Genomic DNA, 27,680 nt, shown 5'->3' with positions numbered 1-27,680 from the left:
TTTTCTAATCAGTTCCACCCAGGGTATGTGTGGAAATTGACTTACTGCACTGTGGAACTTACTGAAGTCTTAGACTGGAACAGTACTGTACTAGACTGGACTTCTGGCTACTTCTCATTACTCTAATTGGATTACTTTGGGCATGCTCAGCCGTCAGACAAGTACATTAAATTAACTCTAGACTTACTGGGAAAGGCACCACTGAACAGCATCTCCCTGGCAGTTTTAACAGCCAACATTGTATTTCATTCCCTATCACCATGAGACAAAACAGAGGCAGGGGAAGGCATAGAACAGCCGCAGCAGGCCAGGCGCTATTTTCACATTTACAGCTAATGGCTGTTACGGACTCTGGTTTGTCTGAAAACTTCCTAGCGTGATAGCGTCAGGAGTATAAGATGCAAATCTCAATTTTAGTTCTCCATACCACACATTTGAGTGCAGCTCAGACAGCTGCTGGCTGTGGGTGCTACACCTGGGTAGTCAAAGTGCAATGAAAGTCAATCTCTGAGCACTGTCGTCATATAAAAATGAGTTGAGCTTCTTACGTTACCTTGGAGAAAGGTAACATCACAGAACAGTTTTTTGAAGTACCAGAAATAGTTACATTTTTGAAGTTCGGGTGGTAATGTCACAAGTATCCCTCCTCGTTCTATTCTAGATGCTGGCTTAGAGCTATGAACCACATTCTCCTGCTGTGCTGCCCTTCCCTGGTTCATTTTTGATCTCTCCCTCAAAGGAAATTGCAGAGCCGTTGCTCAAACACGATTGTCGAAGGTTTCTCAAGGGGGAGATGAGCCAAGGAGCAAAACAGATAGTTTGGGGTGACGGGGTCCAGCAGAGCATGGGGCCAGGCTCCTGGGCGAAGCGGGCGTACTGTGGGTCTCTGCCTTTTTCTTGGCTGCCACCAGAACCGAGGGGCTTTGTTGGCGGGGCGGCGGGCTGCCACGAAGCCGTACCCCAGCTTTTTGGCCTTTCTGCCCGCCTGCGGAGCCCAGCAGGCCCAAAACAAGGAGGGGGGCTGCTCGCCAAAATGGAAGCGGCGAAGCGAGGGCCGGCAACGGGTGGGGAAACTTCGGCGGGCGTGAGGGGAGCGCTGAGGGGAGCCCTGAGGGGAGCGGGCGGCCGTTGTGGCGGGGCGGGACGGAGGCGGGAAGGAGGAGGAGAAGGAGGAGGCGGAGAGGAGGACGAGGAGGAGGAGGAGAAGAGGAGGAGGAGGAGGAGGGAAGAGGCGGCAGCAGCAGCAGCAGCATGGCGGCCGGGCGAGAGCGGCTGAGCGCGCCGCCGCCTCCGCTGCCCCCCGCCGCCGCCGCCGCTGCCGCCGCCGAGCCTCCCCCCGCCGGCCCGCTGCCCAAATAGCCGCCCGGCCCGGCCCCGCCCGGAGAGCGCCCGGCCGGCCATGGAGCTCGCCAAGCCGGCCTTCCCCGCGCTGCCGCAGGCCAAAGAGGACTCCGAGGTAGGCGGCCTGGGCGCCTCCGCCCGACGGAGCGGGGAGAGGGGGACATGAGGGGAGCCCCCGGGGGGCGCTGGCCGGGGCCGCTCCCCCCTCGCGGCCGGCCGCGGGGCCCCGCTCCCTGCTGGCACGGCCCGGCCCGGCCCGGCCCGGCTCTCCCTGCTCCCTTCTCTCGGTCCCCCGCAGGGGTCCCGGCCTCACGGCCCCGCGGGGTCCCCACACCCAGCCCTGCCCGCAGGCCCTGGAGGCCGCCACTGGGAGGCTCCGTGTCCTTGCCCGGCTCGGTGTCCCCTCACAGCCCCCGGTGTCCCCTCACAGCCCCCGGTGTCCCCTCACAGCTCCCGGGGTCCCCTCACAGTGTCCCCTCACAGCCCCCCGTGTCCCCTCGCAACGATCCCCTCACAGCCCCTGGTGTCCCCTCACAGCCCCCGGGGTCCCCTCACAGTGTCCCCTCACGGCCCCTGGTGTCCCCTCACAGCACCCGGGGTCCCCTCACAGTGTCCCCTCACAGTGTCCCCTCACAGCCCCCAGTGTTCCCTCACGATGGTCCCCTCACGGCCCCTGGTGTCCCCTCACAGCGTCCCCCTCGCAGCCCTCAGTGTCCCCTCACAGCCCCCAGGGTCCCCTCACAACAATCCCCTCACAGCTCGCGGTGTCCCCTCACAGCAGTCCCCTCACAGCCCCTGGTGTCCCCCCGGCATCCCTCGTCTCTCTGCCTGCGCCCAAGACCCCAGCAAACTCCTCGACACCAGCGAGCCCCACCTGCCCGTCCCCTTCCGAGCAGTTGGCTCTGAGGCTCTCCAGAAGCCACTTGGCGCTCTGGGGAGACATTTCTGCCACGGGACGAGGCAGGTGGCAATATCTGCCAAGGCTGAGCCGTGTGGTGTCGGAGGAGCTCCTTCGGGCCGGTGTCTGATTTCGGGGCTTGGCAGAGCTTCGTCGTGCTGCCCCGGGTGCTGCTGGCGCGTCTTCGTGTGCCACAGGCAGCCCCGAGCGTGCCGCTTTGGTGGCATCCAGAGCTTTGTACAAAATGTCACCGCGTCCGTGCGATGAGCTGGTGGTGTCTGAGCTCCTCGCGGCTCCACGGCTTTCCGTGTTTCGTGAACGCCAGCTTATTAGACAAGACACAACGCGGTTTATTGCTGTGTCAACGGAGCTGTTGTTGAACGCTTTTATTGTGGTAAGAGCACCTTCAGGATTCCAGGTACCTGCTTTCTTCTCTTGCTTTTGTTGCCATGATTTAGTGCCCTCTCCACTTCAGGGCTCTGGAAGTGTTTACAAATCACCTCGGTTGTTTTCAGAAAGCTGTAATCGGTTCGTATCCGAACACAAATCGTACACAACCCTGCGAGGCTTGCAATTTGTTTGTTTTTAAATATCTTTTCTTTCTGGAGAAACCAATCCCATTAGCTAAGGCTGCTTCTGGAGATGGTTAAGTAAATCAGGCTGGATGACTTTTCGAGCCTGCCTGTAACTAGAAAAGGAGTGTTTGGCTAAAATAGTTTTAAAAACAGAGGTCGCTGCCAGTCTTGCAACTCTTAGCTGAGTAAGGTGAGTTGTAAGACGGCGTCCTTCACAAAGCGGGTTTTGTTCTCGCTTGATTTCTTATCTCTCTCTCGATAGCAGAGCGTATATAATGTTAAAACTTCAAATGCCGCAGGTCCGTCGTGGAGAGTTTCAGGGACTATATTTATAAAGCATATGCTTTACGTGCTCAGTGCTTCACGTTCGTGTCTGACTCTGCCACTGAGTGTTTGGGGAAGCAGAAAAGTCGCAGCCGGTGTGAGAATGTCTAAGCTCTTGTACCTCTAACTTACTAAGCAAAGGGTAAGAGCCTGCAGCCATGGGCCCTCAGCCCCATCCTCGAGAAGATGCTTTGGAAAAGCAGTCTCAGGGAACTGAAGCCATTCTCTCTCCAAATTCACGGAGAGCTGAAGATCAGCCCTTGTGTTTTGCTGTGCGGAGGCTCTTTAATGAGGAGTCCCTCTAATGTCCTTTTGTAGGAAGAGGGTTGTGTGCGGCGTCGTGTTGTTGTAGTGGCGTTGATTATAAGGTGTTGGAGAAGGGGCAGTGGAGGGCGAACTCAGGGAACACCTGGTTTACATCCTGACGTGGACTGCTCACGAGCACGTACGACTCTGGTCATTTTAACATGGTCCAACTGCCAGCTCGCTTCTCCTGACTGACACCAGCAACTGTGTGACGGCTTAAAACCAAAGAAGCCGATTCGTGAGCCCGTCTGGTTGACCGCCCAGCTTCACACCGCGGTGCTGGTACGAGGAAGGGTAAGAGCGGGCAAGGCTCTGGGCTGGGGAGGGTGGCAACAGCCTGCCGCTGGATTGACTTCAGCAGGAACGTGTTCTAGATAAATAGGTGGATGTCCCGGCCTGGGGATGGTTCGCAACGCCCCGAATCTATACGTAGCGTTACAACCTGCTGAATTTTGGAACGACTGACCCATCTAAAAGTACCTGGTGGAGGTTGTGAAGTGCCGCGTTGAGACTTGCTGGCGGTATTTGCCTGCTGGAGAGCCGTGCGTACCTGCTTTGCATTCCTCCCCAGATAACATCTCAGGAACAACATCTCAGGAACGGATGGACCCGGAGCGTGTTCGGGGCGCTCCTAGCGACGGGTGTCACTCTTGTGCCTGTACCCGGTGCGTATTTAGGGCTCGTCCTGGTGGCGAAACCGTGTTCGTGGCAGGTCAGGCACAGACAGGCGTCTGCCACGCGTCGATGCAAGCGTGTGTCAGCGCCGCTTTGGGGCGCTTCCTCTGGCCCTCGCGTGCTGCCTGCAGCCTGGCTAATTGTCGGGGTCTGCAGCGGGAGCTAACGAAGCCTGGGATACGCCAGCTTCCGTCTCGCACTGGCAAGCCCATGTTACAAGCTGAACTCCTTTTCACGCATCCTTATGCCACTTGAGTTGTTCCAGTTTGAATGTTTGGGTATTGAAACTGCAGCTCCTCGTTCTCGCCGAGGTTTTCTGGTAATTGCTGTGAATGTCTGTAAATATGTGCCTTGTTTTATAGGGCGCTGATAGCGAATATGTCAAAGCCCGATGAGTAATGCTGATTGAACGTAGCATGGAAACCGCTTAGGCTTAAATTTATTTATGTTCCTTTTTCTAAAACTGGCGTGCTTTCCAAGCCGGGGTCTAAAACTCCCTTACATTTTGGAAATGCTGGTCCTTTTCTCCCAGCGTCAAAATGTACGGCTAGGGACCCTTCGGAAGAGGCTGGTAGCAGTGCGTGCTGGTGTGTGAGTACTGAGACACCCCACCGCGCTTGGAGAGGTGGTAAATAAGGACTGGGATAGCTAAGGAATTTAGCTATTGTTATCCCTTGAAATCTTAAACCAAGAACGATAGGGGTGAGATGTACGTAACAGGAACACGGCACCGACTGCCACTTCAATTACGTGTTAAAACGCTGGCGTGTTTGCTTGCGGGCAAGCTGAGTAAACTGGTGTTCGTGATCCACGTAGATCTTTTTTTTAGGACCCTTTGTGTTTTTGTCATGGAATTATCAGCCCATTGGCTAAGTGGTCAAACTTGCCTCTTTATTATATAAAACTGAGCTCTCGTAGCACATAACTTTGTAAAGAAACCTTCACTTCTCGCCAGCTATATTTAGCCTGAAACGCTCGTTTGTGCTGACTGCTTTTTATCCATGGGTAGCGCAGGCCATCTAAAGGTGGAACAAATGTCTTAAACTTTTACCTCTGGCCGGTAACCCAGATAACCCCCTTAACAAACCAGCGATTTTCCTCGTCTACAGGCTCCTTAGAACAAGTCGGCAGCCTGTGTTATTGCATATATCCTACCTGCCCACGTAACCGAGCGAAGGAAACTTAAGCGCAGAGTAATCTTGCTGGGGAATGTAGAGGAGCTGACGGGCTTGGGTCTGCGCAAGTCCATTTGAATCCAATTTCAAAATAAATAAATAAAACCCAGCGACAACAGAACCTAAGAGCGGAGCAGCCCTGCCGCTTGGCTGCGTGCCTTGTAGACGCAGAAGAATTGTGCCTTCGCTGCCCTGTCGCGCTTCAGGAGAAGCTGGTGCTGCTCATTGTGAGTGCCAAAACTTGTATTCAGCAGGCTCGTGGAGGTCTTTTGGACCAGGTATAGAATGGGACGAGTAAGAAACTAACGTTTCTCATCTGTTATTATGTTTCTGCTTACCATTTAGTCTCCCCAGCTTACCTTTTGTCATTTCTGTGGCTCGTGTTCTCTTTGCCGACATACCCTTGATTTTCCTGTTGTGCTCTTCTTCCTTCCTCTGTGTGCTCTGTCATTCCCGCCCGCGGTAGTTTTTTTTCTCCCCGCCTTCCTGCTTTGGTATTTCCTCGTGTCTTCAAAACGCGCCGGTGTTTGTACGATAAGGACTTCCCGTGGTCCAGCTCCTGCTTACAAACATCCCCAAAACGTCACCGGGCGCGGCGTCCCAGCCCTGGCCGCCCGGGGCCACGTGGCACCAAAGCCCATCCACCAGCTGGCTGTGCCGAAAAGTGGCTGTGCCCCTCCTGTGGGGACCCGGAGCAGGGAGCTCATGCAGAAATAGATGATTTTGGGGGGCCGTGTCAGCTCCCTGAGCACGGTGACCATCGGCTGGCAGTGCCCTCGCCTTCAGCCGGGCTCTCCGTTGCGTTAGCAGAGCGCCAAAGCCCGTCCTCAGCGCTACCCCCGTCTCTGTAGTGGTGTGAACGCGGCTTCTGTGAGCAAAAAGAGTGGGTTTAGCTTCCTGTATTTATATATTTGCACTATATTTTCATCTGGGAAAAAAAAAATACATATTTTTATGTTTCTAACCAGAATAACTGTGCCCGAGATCATGAGGCACGACCAGAACTGAAGACGCAGCCTTTGATTCCGTTTGTGGCTTGGGCTAATTTTGAGTCCCTTAGAGTAACATGCTTCGTGGTGACAGATTTGATAGGTTTTGGTAATATTCAAGTGGTTTTCTAAAATATGCTTTCAGGACTTCATCTATTTTCTTGCCGAAACGTTGCAAATGAGTGTGTTCTGTGACTGCTTTAACATTTTGTGATCTCTTTCAGTAATAGTTTATTCCGCATTTTTGCACCTTCCAAAGTCCATAGGTGTGGCTAGCTTTATTTCTGTGCAGGCCTTCAGTGAACGCGTTTCCAGGCTTCCTAGTAGCCAGCTAGGAAAGGAAGAGTTGAAGTGGAAGGGGAGTCTAGTTTGGAAAGCTCAAAACCTCAGCCTTGAGGAGCTGCAGCGAGCTGTCGGCCTGTGAAAGCGGTCCTAGAAGAAAACAGAATACAGGAGCCAGGGAGAGCCGGAGGATGAAGCCTTTGGGGTCAGGATGACCATGGAGGTAGGGGGTTGGACCCGTCCACGATCCAAGCTGCAGGCTGCCGGGGGGAGCAGCAGAAGTGTTGGCAGTTAAAATGATCGTATCTTCCGACTGCTCTGCCGTGGCACTGCTCAGCAGTAATCATCTTTTCCTGTAGAGAGCGGCACGAGATTATAGCCAAGAGATCGCTCGGTCAGAGCAGATAAAGGAATGGAAGCAGCTCAGCAGGACGTGGGGCTGTCGTTGCCGGATCGTTTGCCCTCAGCTTTAATTTGACAAACTGGAGGCACGTTGTACCTTTTCACGTGAAACTGTTCTCCCAGAGAACAGGTATGGCTATGGCAAAATCCGTCAAGAACGCAACTCTTGGCAAAGTAACCCTCGGTGGTGTAGTTTAGATGGTGGTTACGGGGAAGCTGTCTGCAGCAAGGCAAAATCTTACCTGTTGGTTCATATCTTGAATTTATTCCAGCTAGGGATTGGCTGTAGGAAGGGCTTGGAAACTTGCTTCGTTCCCTTTCCTCTTGCTCGTCGCTCCATACGGAGGCAGTACGAAGTGCCTCAGTAGCCCCCCGTCGTTTCATTTGCCTGAACACACGAGCAGGTCACCCTCAAAAAACACGAGAGGCATCTCTTCAACCTGTCCCTCACAGCCCAGCTTGTGCAGACCCGGCAGAGGTGAGCGGCTCCTGTGTAAAGCTTCCTGTCACCTCATTTTATTTTCATTCCCTCTCTCTATTCTGTCTTCCGAGTATCAAAGACCCCTCCGGTCTGAGCAAGGGAAGCTTCCAGTAGTTGTTTGCCTTCGGGGTGCTGCGGTGTGGAGAACGCGGTTAACGAATGAACTCCTTAGAATGAGACCTCTGCTTGCGTGCAGGCTACGCTGATAGATTTTTCATGGCCTTTTGCATAGCATTTGAATAATCGTGCGTTGTTAACTTTAAAAGCCTGTAAGGGCCGTCAGGCAATCAGCAGAATCGCTCTCAGTTTGTGTCCTCGCAGAAAGGAAACGCTTTAAAGTGCGATGCCATCTTTCAGAGGTTTATTTTGCAGACTAAAATCCTTGCAAACTGTGCCTTTGGGGCTTTTTGGGAAACACCGGTGGCTGATGTCTGGAGCTAACAGTGCCTCGTTTTTGTGTTCTGAACATCTGTGGCATCTGCTGCCCTTTGGGTTTTGCTTTCCTTTGGACCACGTACCGCGACGTTCTTGCCTACTTATTGTGCACAGCTTACAGCCTTTGTGACTAACCCAATTTCCTGCTTCAGATCCATTTGAGAGGAATATTTTTAACACATTAAGTCCCCTTGACCAAAGTACTGATGGATTTGTGTTTTCATTACGCTCCAGACGAAGACTTGTGAATTCCCCAAGTATATAAATAGAGTAATAAACCCTCTTAGGCACTTGTGGGCTCCTGGAGAGTAACTTAAGCTCTTCAGAAGTTATTCCTCGTAATGTTGTTTTTATACTTGGACAAAACCGGGACTTTTTTGCATTTTGATGAATAAATTATGCTTCTGTATATGCAGTGAGGCAGTGGGACTATGCTAAAACATGCCTGGGTCAACCTTCAAAGGATACAGTTCCTTAAATATCATCCCGTTCTGACAGGGTTTCTACGTCCTGCTATCAGGAGCTTTTATTATTACAGCTGGAACACGCAAAAACCAACTCAGCTGGCCCTCTGTCTTTGACAGAGACCATTTCAGCGCGGTGTTGCGTCCCTGTTTGTACGACCATTTGCCGTAGCATTCAGGGAATTGTTTTGAGTGGCTGAATGTTTGTTTGCTTTCTCAGAAACGCTGCCCCAGATCCAATCCAAGTGGCTTCCGGGATAACTTCCCTGATACTAAAATCCTTCCTAATTCCCTACCAAGAGCTAGCAAAGCCTCCCTGTGTGTGTGGCTGGGGGAAGCTCCGCATTTTTCTCGTGTATCCTTCTAAAAAGGGGCTGGCTGTGAAATCGGTGCTGCCAGCACAGCTGTGGGTGCTGGGGTGAGCAAAGCCACGAGCTGAGGGCTTGGATCTTTCTCGATGCCCTCGAGACCTCGCTGCAGAGGGGGGGTACTTGGAGCTGAACTTTGTGGTAGCTCCGAGGAGGCCAGGACGGGACAGGAGCGGCACGTGGCGAAGCTTTTTCCTAGCTGCCGGCGTGCATGGAGCAACCGACCGAATTTGTAAATAAATGCGAGCAGTCTGTTTGGTTTGATACGCCTGGAAACTTCCCCTCGTTCTTTTTGGTAGCTGGGGTCTCAGACACGGCTCCTTCGTACTGTGGGGCGGTGAGTAAGAGCCCGATGGCGGCACAGCGGGAGCTGGACAGGAGCGAGAACAGGCACGGAGGCTCTGCCGAAGGATTCGTTCCGTTTAGCTCTGGCTCTTCTGTCAAACGGAGCGAGGGCTGAAAACGCTGGGCCTGGCACATCCTCCGGAAGGTTTGGGGGGACCGGAGGGGGTGAGAGCGAGCAGGGGGGGCGAGGAAGGGCAGGGATCCTGCAGGAGGCGGCCGTGTGCTGGCTGCCGAGGGGCATTACCGGGTGTGGCCGCTGTGCGAGGATCCTTCCTGGTGTCACGGCCTCGCATGGGGAGAAGTGGAAATCTGTTTCTTTATGGCTCGCTGTGGTGACACGGAACGCGACTTTCTAGGGTTGTTAAAGCTAAATCCTAAATATTCAAAGCTAAGTTGGTGTGAGTACAGGCGGCGAGGTGGTCTGGGTTTTCAGGGAGCTACTGCTGTGCCTGCCTCCTTGTGCCTGTTTGTTGAGGAACGTAACAGTCAAAGGACTTTTTACCTCTGTGGCTAATACAGAATGTCCTGAAGCTTTTCCCTTCCCCCCCCCCTCCTCCTGCCTCCCCTCTCTAGAGACGTTTCAAAGCAGAAAGCCGAGCTGTGGATATACACCCCGCCGGCTCTCCTGCACGGGCTTCCTCGCTGATGACGTCGGGTGCTCGACTTTTTCTGCACATTTGCTCTCAGAAGAGTGATGTGCCTCGTCCTCGAGAGTCGCTGGTGTCCGCCTGGAGAGGTAGCGGGTAGCTCGTGCACGCTACAGAAAACAGACTTTATTCTTGTATATAACGTGCACGGAAAAGTCTCTGCCTGGATTTGTTTTCCCTTCTGTGTGCTTATATAACTATTTTTATTTTATTTTTAAGGATTGGACCTATCCCATGAGGAGAGAGATGCAGGTATGACACTCTTCCATTTTCCGTTTGGGTCAAAACCCATGGAAAAATTTCCTTCCACAGGGGAAAAAAAGCTGGGATCAAAATCAGTCCTTAGGGTAAAGTCCCATGCAGCACCCTGGGAGAGATGTGCTGCTCCAGTGGAGGAAGGACAGAGGTTTAATATCTCTCTGGCACCCCTGGCATAAGGATTAACGTGGTTCCAGCGATGGCATCTTGTTCCATTGGGGACTACAGGTATAGCAAGGGGTTTGGTGGCAAGGGGAGAAGGCTGCTGGCTCAGCATCAAAGTGAGCTTGGGTCCTCGTTGGGCAAGTACAGGAAAACAAAACTATTCCTTCAGAATCCCCCCAAATGAATGTTTGTAGGAGATGGTTACTGAAAACATTACTGGAGATCTGCTTTTTAACTTAAGTCCCGTCGGGAGCAGCTGGTCTCACGCAGGACTTCTGGGCAATTAAAAGTTTCCTGCCGCGTCAGCCAAATCTTTGTACGAGGCCTTCATGTCTTTACTGGGGGGGAGATAACTGGTTAAAATGAGCAGTTTTCTACCACTGGGACAAGGCTAGAGACGTGATGTACATGTGTGTTTTCCATGAGAGTGCCTAGGAATTAAGTTGGAGACACGATTATGTACAAAAGTAGAGTTAGTTCCCTTGAAGCCCGTGTTTGATCCGGGGCTGGCTAAGAGGTATCAGTCAACCTGGAACTTAGTCTAAACAACGGACGTGATTCCAGTTCCAGAACAAGATCTGCACAAAGGTCATGCAGCTTTTATTTTGCCAAACCGATTTTGTTCCCTTGGCCTGTTTCAAACAGCCCTTGATAACGAGCGTGTGAATTATTTGTTCCTCTGGGGTCGAATGCAGTGTGTTATTTCGGCTAATTTGGGGTTGGTATTAACCGTCTGTTTTCTGCCCCCCCCCCTAGGAAATTTTACCTGGCTTATTTTTAGGCCCGTATTCTTCAGCTATGAAAAGCAAGGTATGATTTTTCCCAAGTGTCTCAGAAGGAAACTTTGCTGTGCTGCTTTGTTACTGTGGCAATGTGCTCAAGCGTGCGCCTGTATCCACCTAGGTATAAATGTGGTTGCAACATTTTGTACAATCCTCTGACATCTTCCCTGCCCGGCAGAAGTAAGGCATCATGCTTCTGTGGGGTCGTTTCTTAAACCTGGAGGATAAGCAGGGGCTGGTGTCGATGCCTCCCTCTTTCCAGAGAGAATCTGAACTCTGCAGCCGTGTGCTGGGGCAGTTGATGCTTGCAGAAACCACCTTTTCCTTAACAGTTTTGAAAAAAAAATGAAAAAGAGCTCCCATTGATTTTCATGTGGCCTGAAGTTGTTCATGCATGCGTGCACACACGTGCAAGCTCTTAATTTCTGCTGCTCAGCTTTACCAATGCCTTGCAAACCAGACAAAACTCTAGGCTTGAAGTGACTTGCATGTTAATTAACTGTGATGAACACTTGTGTGAGTATTACAATTAAGCTTTAAAGTATCTTTTTCTTAAGAAATCATTTTTAAAAAAATCAGAGACTTGCACCTTGCAGGTCAGGCAATCGGTTTCCTTTACTAAAGTGTTGCAACACAGATCAGAGCTGGAAACTTAACGCAGTGAAATAAAGTACGTAGGTACCAGTGCTTGACTTGATTGTGGAAGCAAAGCTTGTTATCCGCCAGCTTGCATTGCGGTCTAACTGCTCTTACCTTCGGAGGTCTGACTCCTGCAAGAAGCAGCGCTAGCTGAAAATTGCTATAACATATGCAGACTTGCAGTTTCAGGAGGAATGAAAGGTGGGCAAAATCAAACACGTTTTTGAACGCCTTTCTTGCCTCTTTTATCATTGGGATGCTCTTTTCTTACAAATCCTAATGGTTGTGTTTTGGCTTTTTTTGAAAGAGAATTTTTTCACGCTGTGCTTTGAATATTAGAAAGCCAGCTCTGATTTTCCTCAAGGACTCGATGTAACTCGTTGCATATTTATGTATGGCTTTTTTTTTTTAATGACTGTGTAATGGATGGATTCGGTTCTTAAAAATCTGTTGTTCTTTTTTCTGCAGCTACCTATACTTCAGAAACATGGAATCACCCATGTAATATGCATACGGCAAAACATTGAAGCAAACTTTATTAAACCAAACTTCCAACAGCTATTTAGGTGAGAAATGAGCATAATGTCCAGAACTGTAAACAATTGAGACTTATTTTAAGCACCTTACTCTGTAGTGATGAGATCTTTTTTGTGTGTTCTTTCTGGTTGCTTTTTCGTTGTAAAAACTATTTCTACACCTTATCACATTTCTCAAAGACTCTTAAATCCAAGCTGTGGAGTTTCATTGTGCTAAACTCCAGACATAAGCAAATGAAAAGTACTTGTTAGTGTACAGTGACTGTCTTCAGTTATGAGGTTGTTAGTTCTGAGTTGTCTCTGCTGTCAATAAAACACTTGATCAGAAAATGTCTGCCTCTGAAAAAGCTGCACAGAGAGCCCCAGAAAAGAATGCTGGCCCTTATTCACGTACTGATGGTGAGGATGTGAGTACGCAGTGTGCTGCTTTCAAACACAGCTGTGTCGTTGGGTAGCACAGCATTTCTGAGTTTCTTCCGCCCCCAGGGGTGATTTTTGTCTGGGGATGTTGGAGAAGGTTCCTCACTTGCTTCCTTGTAAGGACAGCTCAGAAGGCTGCTTGCTCGGAGTACTTCTGGAGCTCGGACTGGAGAGTAGAGCCACGTGGGTAGTGTTGGCTTCCTTCTGCAGGTTGGAGTGTTGTCGCAGGGCTGAGTCAGCTGTAAGCGTTCCTGTGTACTCATGGCAACTGTTCTCGTTGCAGGTATTTAGTCCTGGATATTGCAGATAATCCAGTTGAGAATATAATACGATTTTTCCCTATGGTAAGTATTCGTTGATGTGAATGGGTTGGGAGTGGAGTCGTCCAGTAAGATTTTTATGACCTAAAATGCGTAGTTTCAGGTGTGGGAAGCCCAACCTGAGGCACCTTCCTAGGCAGGTGGCAGGGTTGAGAACTCGTAAGCGTCCTTTTTTATTGCCACTGTGGTAAGGGTGATTAACTCATTCTTACAAGCACAGAAACAGAGGCAGAATTGTAAGAGCTGTATCAAGAAGACCGGTCATGAGAGGATAATAATGATTTTGGAAACCTTTAGCCTGTAGGGAAGGTTTTTTATTTTTTATCTCCAAAAAAACTCACTTTAGTATTTGATACAAGAGATGTAAATCAATCAGAATGTGGAAACTAGCTGGTGTGGGTAAGTTTTACAGCATCTTGACACGTGTTCATGCAGAGGAGTAAAAAGGTAACTTTAAAAAGAACACATGACGTAGTCAAATTGGGAAATAGCTCAAATTTTGTTCTGTGATTTTTGTATCTTTATTTTAGGTTGGTTTGCAACAGAGCGAAAGCATTTTGTTCCTTCCCTCACTCAAAGGAAAAAAAAAAAAAAAGCTTCTCTGGCTTCACTGCGTGTAGCAGAGGTGGTCACGTTTTTGCAGAAGGTGGCAAATTAACTGATGGCTTGCAGCTTTTCTAAAGAATAATACCATCTGAGCAAAGCGTCCTTTGCAAATCCCGGTTACCGACGTCGTAGTATTTCTATTGGCATATTTTGAAGAGTCTGATTGGAGTTTCCCCCCCCAATAAACGACCTAGCTTTTGCCTTTCATCTAATCAGCTGTTTCAACCTGGTAGTATTTCACAGACCTCACTAGATCATGTCTCCCCTTGTAGACTGATTAGACCTACCTTTTTTTTTAAAAAAGAACTGAAAATATCATTGAAGAACCTTTCAGAAGACACGGGCATCAGTACTGTGGTCCGGGCCGTATTCGTGTTGATGCCATGTGTTTTTTCCTGCCCCCAACCCGTTAAGCAAAGTTGCGTGGAATTTACTTTCTTATTATAGTGGCATAACCTGTCACATAATGAACGTAAACGGCACGCACAATGGATCTTAAAGCATTTTTGCACCTGGTTTCACGTTTTCACTGACCATTTTATGGATAGTAACGTGTACAAAAAAAGACGTCGCTTCAGCCAGATGCTTTGAAGTCTGTACAGAGTGAGTTGTTGCGTAGAAAGACTGATAAAAAAAAAGTTCTACAACATTTAAATGCAAGTAGTAGTAACACAGAATAATCTGAATGTTTCAGTCTTGTATTTTTTTTTCTCTTTTTAGACTAAAGAATTTATTGATGGAAGTTTACAAAGTGGAGGTAAAATCAGATTTGCTTTTCCTTTCACTTACTATTACGTTGCTGTTAAAGCTTTATAGCTAGCTTAGCGGCATGTATAGTGTGCTCTTAAGTAGGAGGTTTTCTTGAGTTTGGGAGGCTAATTATTCAAAATCCCCAGAGGAGCAAGTGTCTATGCTTCTGTATCCCTGGGACAGTAACGGACAGTCTACTTAGTAATCTAGAGTGAATTAAAACACACTCACTGTTCTTAGGATGTACCTTGCTGCTGTGCAGTTGTTCATAACAAGGAAAAACTACACGTCACAGAACTTTCCTCAGTTAATACAAGTATGGTTTTGGTTTTTGTCTTCCTCAGGAAAAGTTCTTGTCCATGGAAACGCAGGGATTTCTAGAAGGTAGGAAACTATCCGTCCTGCTTATTAAGTTTTTAAATATTTTTAGGTCATATTGGAATATATTCTACTGATTTTTATTTTGTTTTATTTTTATTTCAGTGCTGCCTTAGTTATTGCATACATAATGGAAACATTTGGGGTGAAGTACAGGTAAGAACGGAGCATGGGCAGTACTGCACAGTCATGTACTTCATAATTCGTCTCAAAAGGCAGTAAGAGTGCTTACCTAGAGGTAAGTCCGACCTATCTGTAGGTATTGCTGTTTTAATTCAAGTAGTGTAAGTGAATAATAATTTTGGAGGGAACGTGGGCAGTCCTGTACTGTCACATAAGCCCGTTGTCACCCACTGAGACTGAGTGAAGACTTCGGGTGAGGCAGATTATTCCATTTCTTTCCACTGCGGGTTTGTTTTCAGCATTTCGTGAGGAAGTAGGTACCTGCTGTTAATGGGAACAGGATGCCAGCCTACATAGATTGATGCCTCGCTGTAAGACTTTCTAGGAGAGGCCCCAAGAGGCTGTTTAAAGCAGCATGTTGAAAACAGGCCAGCAGGCAGAAGACTGGAGGGGGGCGGTGGGCAAAGAGCACGCTGCAACTACTGCCTCCTGTTTTGCCCAGACAATTTCAATTACACAAACTGATTCTGAGAAGGTTGTGTGTTTTCTAAGAACTGATAACCTGAAGAAATGCTTGTGAAATCACAGACGGTTTTGTCACGGTCTATTTTCCACTGAAGTATTTTCTCTCTCCTTCTCTTGTTAAGGGATGCATTTACTTATGTTCAAGAAAGAAGATTCTGTATTAATCCTAATGCTGGATTTGTCCATCAACTTCAGGTGATGTTTTGTTCTCTTTTTCACTGGTCATAACTCAAAACCCACTGGATGGATCACCTTGTTTCAAAGCCATTGTTTCTGTTTAGGTTTAGCATTTACTGTAAAAATATGCTTCAAGTAAATGTCAGAAGTTATAGCAGAGCCTGGGAGGAAGATGAGTGGGTATCCTAATTCATTAGACATAAGCTTCAGACAAAGCAAATCCAGGAACGGAAGAAATAAGAAAATTCTGAGTTGTGTAGCGATCAAGAGGCTCTGAAACAGCTTAGCTGGTGGCTAAGGAAAGTGCAAAGCGGATATTTTAGCACACACCTGTGATGCTTCTTGACTCTTGCATTCATAGACGATGAAGTTCACAGGTATGAAACAGCAAAGCTTAAATGTCATGAAATTGCTTTATCATATTCCAGGAGTCTATTTTTGCATGGTCAGCAACCATCAGGGCAGTGTGGTGAAGCATATTTGCACTCTCTCTATTATTTAATTGGCTGGCAGCAAGATGGCTAAATGTCTCCTGAGTGTGTGCGTGGTTTTTTAAGTAATTCCTAGTGAGGAGTTGCTGTGTGGTAACAGAGGCGTGATGGGTCAGGGGAACACAACGTGAAGTCCTCCTGTGGTTTGTCCTTGTAACAAAGCTCGGAAGTTGCTATATTCTCAGTTTGGTTTCCTTCTGCTGTCTGAATTGCCTGCTGGGAACAAAAAGTTCTCTAAATGTTCTCAGGGATTTTTTTCTGATGACAGTTCCCTCTTTCTTAAAGCCTTTTCTTGTCATCCTATAAGCTTTCTTTTGCTCTGCCTTCCTGGTGGTTTTTGTTGTTCGTGTCAAAACACCACTCTCCTCCTTTGAAAAATCTGCCTTGCTGCAGAATACCCTGTGATGCGTCCTGAACTCTGAGTTAGTCTTTTCCTCTTTACGAAGCGTTATGCCAAATTAATAGCAGTATGTATTATTTTTCCCCCCCAGGAATATGAAGCCATCTATCTAGCAAAATTAACCATCCAGATGATGTCGCCGCTGCAGCTGGAGAGATCCCTCTCTGTTCCACCTGGTACTACAGGTCAGAAACCTTTCCTATCGTGTGTGGTGCCACCTGCTTGGCCTGGTGTTGTGTGGGTGACTGTCACACCCTAAGGAAACCCCCAGCAGCAGAGAATCTCAGACTTTTGGCAAGGAGATGGCTGCAGTTGAGGTGAAAGCTCTGTTCAAACAGAAAAAATAAAGCATGGGGGAGATGTAAAAGGAGCCCCAAAACAGTGGGTTCTAGGAAATTTATCTTTGTTGTGGAGAAAAGCAAGGGAAGAAGTGCGCTCTGAGTAACTGTCCCAGAAACTGAATATCGACCCCTTTTAAGGGTTGACTTCCTCCAAGAAAACAGTAACAACTGTCCTGTAGCCCTGCTCACAGATGGGTATTACTATAGCTGATCATCCGCTTTTTTTCCTTTTTGTAGGAAGTTTAAAGCGAATGCACGAAGAGGACGAAGAACTTGGTACCATGCAAGTGGCAGCAGCGCAGAATGGATGATACCTGAGGACAGCACTGTTTGTATTGTGAATTCCTGCCAAGAAAAGTGAAGAAAACTAGGGGAAAAAAAATTAATAATGCAAAACGATGAACACACACACAGCTTCTTTTCAATTACATGTTGCTTTCAGATGCAAATCTGCCTCTGCAACACACTAAGCATCATTTTTAAGATGTTGGACTTCTTGAATGAATAGATGGCACTGATTGTTTTACTCCTTTTTTACACTTTACAGTTTTATTCTAAACCAAGATTTTTGGACTTGCAAAGAGGTATTATTGCAATAATGCACTTTTCATACTTGAAATTTCTTTATTTGTATGATATAAAGTTATTACTTTAAACAAAATGCAAGCGGGGGGGATTTGTTTATAAAGTTATTTGTGTAATTTATAACAAGAGACTTTAGTAAAGAAAAAATTTGCTAAAACTCACTTTGTTCTCACTATGTTATGGTCATGCTCATAGAGATGTGCTTTATTAGCCACACGATGTGCTACTTTGGGCAATTGAGCAACAGCAGTGATCTATTCATGATCTAAAAGTATTAATTCTTTGTTATAAAATCTCATTACATACTGACTTATTTTGAGACTGACACTGAGACCAACTTAAGAGAAACTGTTCTGAAAATCTCTACTTGCTTTACGCGAGTTAATTTACTTTACCAGAGTTCTGATAACTTAACACAGGACTATTTTATTAAATACAGAAGGCAGCTACCAGCTTTACCCACCTCAGGACTGAATTCTTTCAGCTAACATTAAACAGCTGCTTGTTAAATCACTTGTTTAAGAAGCCGAACGACCGGTGTGGTCCTGGTGTCGAGTTGTCTGCTAGATTTTTTCAGACTGCTCTTGAAGTAGTTTCCAGCATAAGACAAGAGTTGCATCATTTGAGGTAAAAATTGGTGGGTATTTGAAAACCGGTGCCGGAAGCACTGGCCACAGCAGTATCAAGACCAAAAGGCTTCACCGTGGCTCTTCTAAATCACTAGAGACGATGAAGACCACAGATTTATCGGTGCTTTAAAGTTCTCGGATTGGGAGTTGCTAAGGCAGTTTGTGCAGCTTTAACTCTTCGCCCTTCTCAGCAGCTCTGATAGCTACTCATGATGTAAGTGCAGGCTCAGCTCTACATTCCTGCTGTATTTGTCAGCTCTGTTACATAAAAGATATGAAAGATGACGGCTCCTTTAGAGCAGTGTGTTGACTGAGCAAAGGGCAGGGCTGGTAGAAGTGGTGTATGTGAGAAGTCTTGTAATTAGGCTATATTTTAACAGTGAGCTTATATTTTAAGGTGGACTCAAGGCAGTTTAATCAATGTAAAAGGCATCTGGGGATCTGAGCATCTAGCTTCCTTCCCTGTACTCTGATAGAGCTGCACGCAGAAGGCCAGTGTGCTCTGCCAGCCTCAGAAGGAGCAGCCTGCGTGGATCTGAACAGCGAAGTCGCTTTGTCCTGTGAGGATCTCTTCAGAGGCTGCCTTTGCTGAGGACTAAGAGCTTGTTTACTTTGTAGGACTTCTGCCTTACTTTGTGTATTCAAGACACATTGACCACGCCTGTGATTTATTGATCTTTGCTTAGTCACCGATCCTCTGCCTTTTCTTGCAGCTCCCCAGGAGGCTTGCTGAGGGACAGTCCCTCCAGAGCAAGCCTGAGCTTTTCCTGTGTCAGGGCTGGAGACCTGTTACAAACAGCAGATTGTGGTTTGAGAACAGAGGATTAAAGCGTGCTGCTAGATGTCAGTGACACCTGAGGAAACCCTCCTGCAGTAAGTTAAGGCTTTTAGCTGAGCCAGGACACTCAGATGAGGCTTTGTAGCCTAATGATCCTCTCGTGTGGAATGTGAAGACCCCAGGGTGCTGTGTATGGGGAGGGCTCACAGCTCCAGTGGAGCTGAGCCAACATTCAGCAGCACCTGCCCTTTATTGCCATCCTCTGACAGATCAGCCAAGCACACGGTGCTGGTTCTGCTGTCGTGGGGTTTGTGTGTTAGCTGACTCTAAAGGAATGCTTCTGAGGCTGGTGGGAAGCGAATCCCCCCATGCCTCAGCACTTAACCCAACACTACCGGCTGGCTGTAGTGGGCAGCGTGGGGCTGCCTTTGTACAGCTCACTGACTGCTGGTGGCTAGAAGCTGCTGATGAAACAAGGGTGGGAACCAGAACTTCTGCTTAAAACTGCTTCCTATTTCTGCTCCTCTTGGAACCCTTGGGAAAGAGTAGAGATGAAACACAGATGGAAGGACACTTGATTCATCTATCGCTTGCCAAAGAGGCTTGTTCATGCATAGTCTGGTTCTGTTACCTCACTGGGATCCTGGCATTTTCCTGGGGAGACAGTTTCACAAACCAGCAGCCTTCATGACTAAGGATTTTCCACCCATCTATTTTTTTTATCCCATTACTCCCTGCTGATGACTTTTTAAGAGTCATTCTGGTCTGTCTGCCTGCTGCCCTGCAGATAACAGCCTCTCAGCTCCTAAGGGATCCTGAGATCAGGTTTCCTCCTATGTGCTATTATTCAGCCTTTTATTTAAAGCTGTCATTTCTTGTGTTTTGTTTAGCTTGCTGCTAGCATCTATTTCAATTACAATTTGCTTCCTGAGGGTAAGCCAGAGGTAGCAATTAGCAGTAGGGGTCTCTCCCTGGGGCTTTAGGGTACTGCTGCAGGCTCAATTCTTTTCCTTCCCCAGATTCCAAGGGAAAGCTGCACTACCTAGTCTTTGGGGAATCAACAGCTGCGTGCTAAGGTATCCGAGGTCCCTTTCCAGCCTAGGGTAAGCTGAGTGAAGGAGAAATTGCTTCTCACGGGTGGAGAGCTGTAAACCAGGGGCTGAAACCCCAAGGATGATTAAACCTCCAGAGAAGCTGGTTGCCCTCCAGGTTACCGGAAGGCATTTCCCTGGTTTGATTTCTGACAGAATCCACGGTTCCTTTGTTCTCTGGGTAGGTCTTACCGTTCCTGTGGAGCCAGTGCTATTGTAGATAAATTACCAGGGCTTTCAGGTCTGAAGACGTGTAATGTATTTGAAGACCACCTGTTGCTGTTACTGGCTGTGGTATTTTCCAGTTCCTGTGAACTGACAGCTTAAAATGCACGTACTTGCATGTACTAGGTCTTCTTCCAGCTGGCTGAAGCACGCCTGAAACCACAGTGCCACTTCTAAGCCCCCACCTGGACTGGTATCAGCACTAACAGCATCTGCCAGCACCACGCAGAGCCATTCCCCCTCCTCCAGGGGTGGCAGTGTGCTTGTGAAGACCATCTATTTAATGCACTCCTCCTCCGGAGGGATTCCCGGACAGCCTGGCAGTTTAACAGTGTGACTCCAGAGGTGACAGTACCTTTCCTCACCCAGCACAGCTCCTGTACCTGCTGCCCTTTCCATGGGGTAATCTGACAAGGTTGAGAATGTCACCTGTGGTACAGAACAAAGAGATCTTCCCTTCCAAAGCGATGCTGATGAGCTGGATTCTTCCCACCTGAAAGCATTGCCACGCAGCCACAAAACCAAGTTTTCAACCCCGCTCATTTGTTTTACAATTACCCCTTCCTCCCTTGCACTGATCGTTTCATTAACTCCAGCCTGGAGCTATTTCGGTGTAGAATCAGAGAATTCACAATCCTGTTTGAATTAGTGGAAATCCCAAGCTGATAAAACCTGTGAGAAGCTGGGGTTGTGGCTGCCTCCGTCAGCCAGCGCAGTTCAGGTTCCCACCTCTGGTTTCAGGACCGGTACTCAACTTTGTGGCTGGGGGCAAAGGCTCCACCACCAGCATGAGCTGAGGGCTTCCTTTCAAGGCTTGCTTCATAGGAGTCACACTTGCAGGGGTGCAACTGTGCATGAGATACGCTTTAAATCACAAAAAAACACAAAAAGTTTTTCAGTTTATGGAAGAGCAGAACAAAGGTAGCAGCACCGCCCTGAAAGCCAACAGGTGCACACTTGCTTTGGGTGTCTACCTTCAGGCAAAACAGCAAAATCAGAAACAAGAGATACAGTTGGCAGTCTTAATTTATTCAGCTTAAACAAAGATTTTTAAAAAATAATAAATAAAACAGACATCGTCAAGGAAACACTATATTGAGTGGAGTACCATCAGGAACATTAAACAGAACCCCGCACCACGGCTTAAAGGAGCTCTCCACAGCACAACGAAAGAACGTTCTGTAAGGCCTAACCGCTCACAAACAAGCCCGGCTGTTCTGCGGAACCTTCATGTATTTATAATGCCCTATTCACGGACGTAGGATCTGTCACTCCCTTTGCACAAAACGCTACTGTTGAAGTCAGGGCTTTGTACGTTATTTGCTTGCCACCAGGGGCAAAAGTGCTCAAATCGTTTCTCCAATCTTACAGCAAGAGGGACGCTCTAAAAAGCAGCAGCAACCCCTCGGGACCTGGACCTGGGATTTCCGTGCCGGGTTGCAACGCCGTAGGGAGAAGTGGTTACCAGCAAAACCACGGCCGAAGCAGCCCTACGGAGTACAGCAAGGTGGTCAGATGGATTTGGTGAAGCTGAACGCGTTACTGCCTTCTTCGAGGCAGGCATTAACGCTCCCACTGAGTGCTAGCAGAAGCCCCGCTAAGGGTGGGGCGTAGTCTGCCTGTCAGGCATTCCAGTTTCCCAGTTTCCTTTGCCCTGTCACAAACCATGGGTTTGCTTGTCAGAAAACATAATTATCCTGAAAACAAATCAAGTTATCAGCTAAAGTGCAGGGCCCCTGCATTTAAGAACTATTTAAACTCACCATCAGCTTTATCAGAGCCCGTAGGGGCTCCCCCCTACCTGCACCAACGCTAACAAATTCAGATTCAGAAAATAGTGCCCATAAAACTTTAGGTGCACTAACGTCAACAGCACTTCAGCGAGGTTTCACGGAAAGAACAGATTCCCATCCTGTATCGCTAACTCCGCGTACGAGAAGCCTCCCTACCCAAGCTACATCATTCTTCAGTGAAGTACAGCCAGCAGCACGACCCCACGAGCTGTACTTCGGCGACCAAGAAAAGAAGCGCAAACCTTTAGAAAAATACGGTGCAAGAAAAAATTTGAGATAAAAATATATACCTTTGGTTAAAAACCATCCCTTTAGCGAGAGTCCTTTGTAACTCAGCTAGAACAAAAGAGCTTCACTTAGACTGAACAGCAGTAAAAATTAGTTCTAAGAGCTAACCCAGAGAACCCTTCTAAATTGTCAGTACGTTGCTTTTTTTTTGCAAGATTTACACATTTGATGTTCAGTATTTATAGGGATCATTATATTTGCAGCAATAAACTATATAAATTTTCCATTATTAGAACGGTTTGTAGCACAAGCTCCTCCACCAACAGTCTTTACAAAAAATCACTAGAAGTTCTTAATTAAAGAACCGTTGAAACATGTAGTTCTCTTCAGATACCGAGTAGCCAAACTTCTTGTAGAAAGCCACATTTTTTGGCAGACACTCCAGCGTGATTTTGTAACAGTTCAGTCTCTTACTTAGTAGTGTAAGAGTGGACGTTAATCTGGAAGAGGCAGAAAAACAGCAGTTAAATGAAATGGCCCTGAACACGGGATCAATCAGTGTGACATTCGCTCCAGTTGCCAATCATTGTTAAAAGTAAGTGCTGGGGGAAGTAAGTTGAACATAATCAAGTCCAATTCAAGTATTTTTAGTGCATTTGATCTTTGATCCTGCGTCTTCTTTTGTAGAAACTAGTGCTCCATTTCAGGTATCAGTTCATTCAGGTTGGAAAAGACTTCTAAGATGACCTGGTCCAACCTTTAGCCTGGTACTGCTGAGTCGACCACTACACCGCGTCCCTAAGCTCTATGTCTACGCATTTTTTGAAGACCTCCAGGGATGGTGACTCAACACTTCCTGGGCAGCCTGTTCCAAGGCTTCACAACCCTGAAAGTGAAGAAATTTCTCCTCACATCCAACCTAAGCCTCCCCTGGTACAACTCAGGGCCGTTTCCTCTTGTCTTATCACTTGGTGCTTGAGAGAAGAGCCCGATCCCCACCTTGCTGGAGCCTCCTTTAAGGTAACTGGAGGCTCAGGGGAGACGTTACCGTGTTCTACTTTTCTACAGGCAAAAACAACCCCAGCTCCCTCAGCCGCTCCTCATAGAACTTGTTTTCTCCACACAAGAACTTGCATTCTCCTTCAGTACACGGGATGGTTGCCACCCCAAGAAAAAAGAACAACACACCAGAGTCTACCAGACAATTTTAAGTTACAGCTTGTAAGAACCTCCTCTTGCACTCTGCCAGCTTGGGACAGATTTGGCTAAAATCCTGTAAGGCGCCTGGCTGGGAAGAATCTGCCCAAGTAACCCGCGGAACTAAAATCCTGCTCTGAGATCTGCTGAGTGATTCTGTTGCAGTTTAATTGAGCGCTGTATTGTCTAGAGAGGGCAAAGGACAGGCAGATGGCATCCCGAGAGCAGTAACTACGTGTTATCCCCACCACCCAGAGAGGGATGGGCTGACTTCAAACAGCCACTAACAGCTACCTTCTGTCCTGCCACACCAGCTGCAGCTGCAAACTTTTCCCAGAGAAGGTTCCTGCACAGACACGACTCATCACCCCTACAGTTAACTTGTTTGCTGGCGTGTTAAAGCGGGGGGACAGAAACCAACTGAATAGGAGCTCGCGGCCCTGCCTGGCATTGAACTGCAGAGATAAAAATAGAAGATAAAATACTTACAGCTTACCAAGCTGCTTTCCTCTGCACTCCCCGCTTACTACTACGTCTTCTATCCTTCCTCTCTGTGAAAATGCAGAGCTGCGTTAGTTGAGCAGAACACCGGGGGGTCGTTTCCCTGTTCCGTGCTTGCGTTTCTGCTGTCTGGCTGGATACGGGTGCAGGGCTCCCCCGCAACCTCTCCCCTGCCGAGGGATTTGTATCCCTCCAGCTCCCCGTTTACATCTAGCTGGGACTCCCCAGCAGCGAGACCCTCAGCCATCTGCTCCATCAGAACGCAGCCTGACTGGCTGAGGAGCTCACTGGGAGGGAGAATGGGACGGACAAATCGCTCTTTTTCCTTAAGAAAAGCCAAAGTTTCCTTTCACTACTTAGCTGAGCACCCGAGGATGGGGGATATTTTCAAAATGCCTTTGTCACTGACTCAGCAGGAGGTACTTCAGCACAGAGTAACACCATAAAAATAATTTGCGCGTGTTCTGGGGACAGCATCTTTTTTCTCACAGCTGCAGAAAGAGAACATACCTTTGCACAGGAGTGAGTGAACTTATGTTCTATAACCAGCGTTGCTGTAGCAACAATCTGCCCGAGATTTGTATCTTCTACGACAGTAACGTAGTAATCTCCAGATCTCTTCATGTGCTCAAAGGTTTCTGTGGGAGCAGAGAAGAACAGTCACTGCTAGCCTTGGATTGAATTGCTGTGAAGTCCAACACTTGCATCGGATTCTGAATGCAGATCACAGAATCCAGGATCACGAGGGAGACATGCCCAAAATACCAGAACCTGAAAGCCCAAGTTGGACCAACACAGAGACAGAACCAGGAAAAAGCAGGTATCAAGTAAATGCTTCCCCAGCATCTCGGCAGATGGGCGCTACGATGAAGGCAGCAGTCCCTCCTGTAAGTTTTCTTACATCTCAGACTAGTGAAACACAGCTCAGCGATGTTCTGAGCTTTATCAAAGGCAATAATTCATCCAAAAAAAAGCCATCATCAAGCGTTCCCTTCTGCCAGGAAGCTGAAGCTCAGTCTCAAAAGCAAGGACACACTCTAAGCATATCCCAGCCAAGAAGCCCTTTGGGATAGCTGCAGCTGAATCCAAAGCTGGGTGCCAAAATCTGCCTCAAGGGACCTGACCTAATAAATCACTCCGGCATGAGGCAGTCAGGAACCTCACACCCAGGTGGATTTGCTGTCAGCATCTTCTGGTTCCCAGCAAGCTCCATGGCAATGCCAAGAAATAATGCTATACTCACTGATAAACTGCTCCGGGCTCACAACTCCCGTCTCAGTCAGCTGACCCAGAACCTTGAAAAAGCCTGTTATAAAAGAGGGAAAAAAATAAAGACTCAGTGAGGGACAGAGACACACAGACAGCCCAGAACCTCCTGACATGGCTGTTTGTTAACATCCCTACGGCAGCACGTAATTCAGCTGCACGCGAAGGCCTGCAAACTTAAACACACCGTACACAATCCAGGGTCAGCTAAAGCAACAGCAGCAAACTGCAGCTTGAGTGCAGAAGAAAAGATTCAGGCATTCAAGCAAGAAAAGGATCAGGCCGAAATTAGGCAATAGTTAGCTGCCTGCTCAGAACAACCTTCTCCTAAGTTACAGGTGTGAAGAAGCCTTCATATGCTAAGAACTGTATACTGGTTCAGGTGACTTTAATATAAAAGCGAATACCATGAATAATTCTACTCCCCCTCTAAAGCTGTGGTGAATAAGGAGCTGTGGGTTGTTTTGAAAGACTGAACTTGAATTTTAAGGTTGTTTTTAAGGTCATTAGAACAGTAAAACCCATTCTGGGGGTTGCCCAACAGAGCAGCTATCCATGGTGCCAAGTGCTCTACCTCCTTACTGATAAATAACCCACATGGTGTAAAACAGGTAATCCTAATCTACCGACAGAGACTGGAGGAATACATTTTATCTAGTGCAGCACCAAGCTTTTGGTTGTGATGATGGTGAAACAGGATTCTACCTCGATTTACATCAGCTGTGCAAAGCGGTCTCATCACTAGGCCATCCCCTGGCTCCAACGGAGAAATAGCAGGAGAAAACGTCGTCGTGTTCTCGCTCCAGTCAAGCTCATGAAGAATGCTTGGGTCAAACATCGGCGTGTCATCAGGCATCACGGTTGCAACAGGCATCATGGCTGCGAGAGGTGTTCTGAAACAGGAAGCACGTGGGTAAGGAACATGCTGCTTTTCTATTGTTTTAATCCTTAAGCACGCAGCTTCTCCAGATGGTGTTGTGCCATTCCTCAGGGACGTAAAGAAGAGTGAATGAAACCCAGACTGCCGTCCACTTATCTGCAACTGAAGGTATCTGACCTTCACCGAACTGGGACGCTGGGTTAAACAAAGAGCGCACACAGTGACACGGAGCACGTTAGCTAAAGTCAACAAACTTTCAAGCTCAGCCAGGAAGGTTCTTCCTTGTAGAGAGGAAAAAAAAAAAAAAAAAAAGAGATTAACCTGAATATTTAGCCTCTATAGCCCTCTGAAAAGGAAAGCTCCTGCTCCGCGAAGAACCCTTGCTGACATATCTTTCACCAAGCACAGAAATAAAAATGCGTGCAAGTATTGATCCTGTTGGAAGCGGCTGGCAGGACGAGCGCTGTTTCCAACCTATCCAACAAACACGCAGTATCTCGGCCGAGAGCCACCACACCTGTGGAAACACGGATGATCCAACAGCCTGTGCGCACGCTTACAGGCCATGTAACGTCTCTTGCGCAGCCCTGTTTGCTCTGTCTATTTACAAAATCAAACTCTATCTCAGCTGTAAAGCGCAGTGCCTCGCTGCCCTTAGCAGGTGAAACGCAGAACTGCCAGGACCATGGTGAGACACCTGTTAACGATTAACGAGGGATCTGGGAGTTGCATCATTTAGAATTTGGGATACAAGGAAGTGAAGGGACATCTTATTGATCATGCAGCGAATAATTTCTTTATGACAGGAACACCCGGTAAGGTTCCTGGTACAAACAGAACCTATCATGGGAAACTTCAGAGAATCACTAAGGTTGGAAAAGCCCTCCAAGATCATCTGGTCCAACCATCACCCTACAGCCACTATCACCCACTGAACCACGTCCCTAAGCACCACGTCCAACCTCTCCTTGAACACCCCCAGGGACGGTGACTCCACCACCTCCCTGGGCAACCCGTCCCAACGCCTGCCTGCTCTCTGAGAAGAAATGTCTCCTCATTTCCATCCTGAGCCTCCCCTGGCACAACCTGAGGCCGTTCCCTCTGGTCCTATCACTGGTTACCTGTGAGAAGAGGCCGACCCCCAGCTCCCCACACTTTCCTTTCAGGTAGTTGCAGAGAGCAATGAGGCTGAGCCCTGAGCCTCCTCTTCTCCAGACCAAACAACCCCAGCTCCATCAGCTGCTCCTCACAAGACTTGTGCTCCATAGCCCTTCTTAGAAGTCCTTTATACATCTTCAGATTCCTTTAGTTGCACCATATGAGATTCGGTAGCCACACGCTTTCATGCGGTTCAAACTAAATACACTTTTTTTTTGCTGTTAACGATGGCTACTTCTCAGAATAAGACACAGCATGGCCAGCTCAGCACAACTGCAGCTTGGAAGCCCCAGGACTGAAGGCAGCTTTGGAGAACCAACTGCAAGAGGCCCTCAATGAAAATAAACACATAAAAACCTCTCACCTTTATGCCACCTCCTGGCACACATCGACCACATTTGCACCTCGTCTAACACACAACCCGAAGACAAAACTACACACTTACAGCACTGAAGCAGCCCCTCTCACCCCTCGTTATGCTCCCAGACGACGGCAGGCAGGCCAGGGCGCTGAGGGAAAGGCTCCGCGGGGCAGGGAGCCCAACGGGGACGGCAGCAGGGCCTCTCGGCTGCTGTCGCGGTCCTGTCAGAGACCCGCCGGGGCCCCCCTCAGAGGCCCCTCAGACCCCCTCAGACCCTCCCCGGCCCCCTCAGACCCCCTCAGGCCCCCTCAGACCCTCCCCGACCCCCTCAGGCCCCCTCAGACCCTCCCCGGCCCCCTCAGGCCCCCTC

At 48.2% G+C, this 27,680-nt stretch overlaps 2 protein-coding genes across 2 annotated transcripts in view; one reads left to right on the top strand and one right to left on the bottom strand.

Moving 5' to 3' along the window:
• The first annotated feature begins 1,169 nt into the window (after positions 1-1,169).
• STYX (serine/threonine/tyrosine interacting protein) lies at positions 1,170-17,364 on the top strand. The gene is made up of 11 exons (XM_035327357.1): positions 1,170-1,456; positions 9,927-9,959; positions 10,887-10,940; positions 12,020-12,117; positions 12,791-12,851; positions 14,154-14,190; positions 14,528-14,567; positions 14,667-14,717; positions 15,332-15,404; positions 16,369-16,462; positions 16,856-17,364. The coding sequence occupies exons 1-11, from the start codon at positions 1,400-1,402 to the stop codon at positions 16,927-16,929; spliced, it is 672 nt and encodes a 223-aa protein (XP_035183248.1). The 5' UTR covers positions 1,170-1,399; the 3' UTR covers positions 16,930-17,364.
• A 3,570-nt stretch (positions 17,365-20,934) lies between these two features.
• Positions 20,935-27,680, bottom strand: part of GNPNAT1 (glucosamine-phosphate N-acetyltransferase 1) — a 7,016-nt gene continuing 270 nt past the window's right edge. The window contains exons 2-6 of the mRNA XM_035327358.1: positions 25,617-25,804; positions 24,889-24,951; positions 24,156-24,283; positions 23,634-23,695; positions 20,935-22,447 (exon numbers count right to left, since the gene is read on the bottom strand). Of these exons, the coding sequence (XP_035183249.1) occupies positions 22,300-22,447; positions 23,634-23,695; positions 24,156-24,283; positions 24,889-24,951; positions 25,617-25,788 (573 nt within the window). The 5' untranslated portion in view covers positions 25,789-25,804 and the 3' untranslated portion in view covers positions 20,935-22,299. The remainder of the gene's footprint in view (positions 22,448-23,633; positions 23,696-24,155; positions 24,284-24,888; positions 24,952-25,616; positions 25,805-27,680) is intronic.

This window comes from Oxyura jamaicensis, chromosome 5 (assembly GCF_011077185.1).
Source record: "Oxyura jamaicensis isolate SHBP4307 breed ruddy duck chromosome 5, BPBGC_Ojam_1.0, whole genome shotgun sequence".
Lineage (NCBI taxonomy): Eukaryota > Metazoa > Chordata > Aves > Anseriformes > Anatidae > Oxyura > Oxyura jamaicensis.
Note: the sequence above shows the minus strand (reverse complement) of the source record. Positions and strands in the feature narration are given on the sequence as shown.

Excerpts from the sequence above, each read along its gene's own strand:
- STYX (XM_035327357.1), top strand. The coding sequence starts at position 1,400 with ATGGAGCTCGCCAAGCCGGCCTTCCCCGCGCTGCCGCAGGCCAAAGAG. Across the intron at positions 12,118-12,790 it reads AACTTCCAACAGCTATTTAG|GTATTTAGTCCTGGATATTG; the intron begins GTGAGAAATGAG and ends TTCTCGTTGCAG. Across the intron at positions 12,852-14,153 it reads TAATACGATTTTTCCCTATG|ACTAAAGAATTTATTGATGG; the intron begins GTAAGTATTCGT and ends TTCTCTTTTTAG.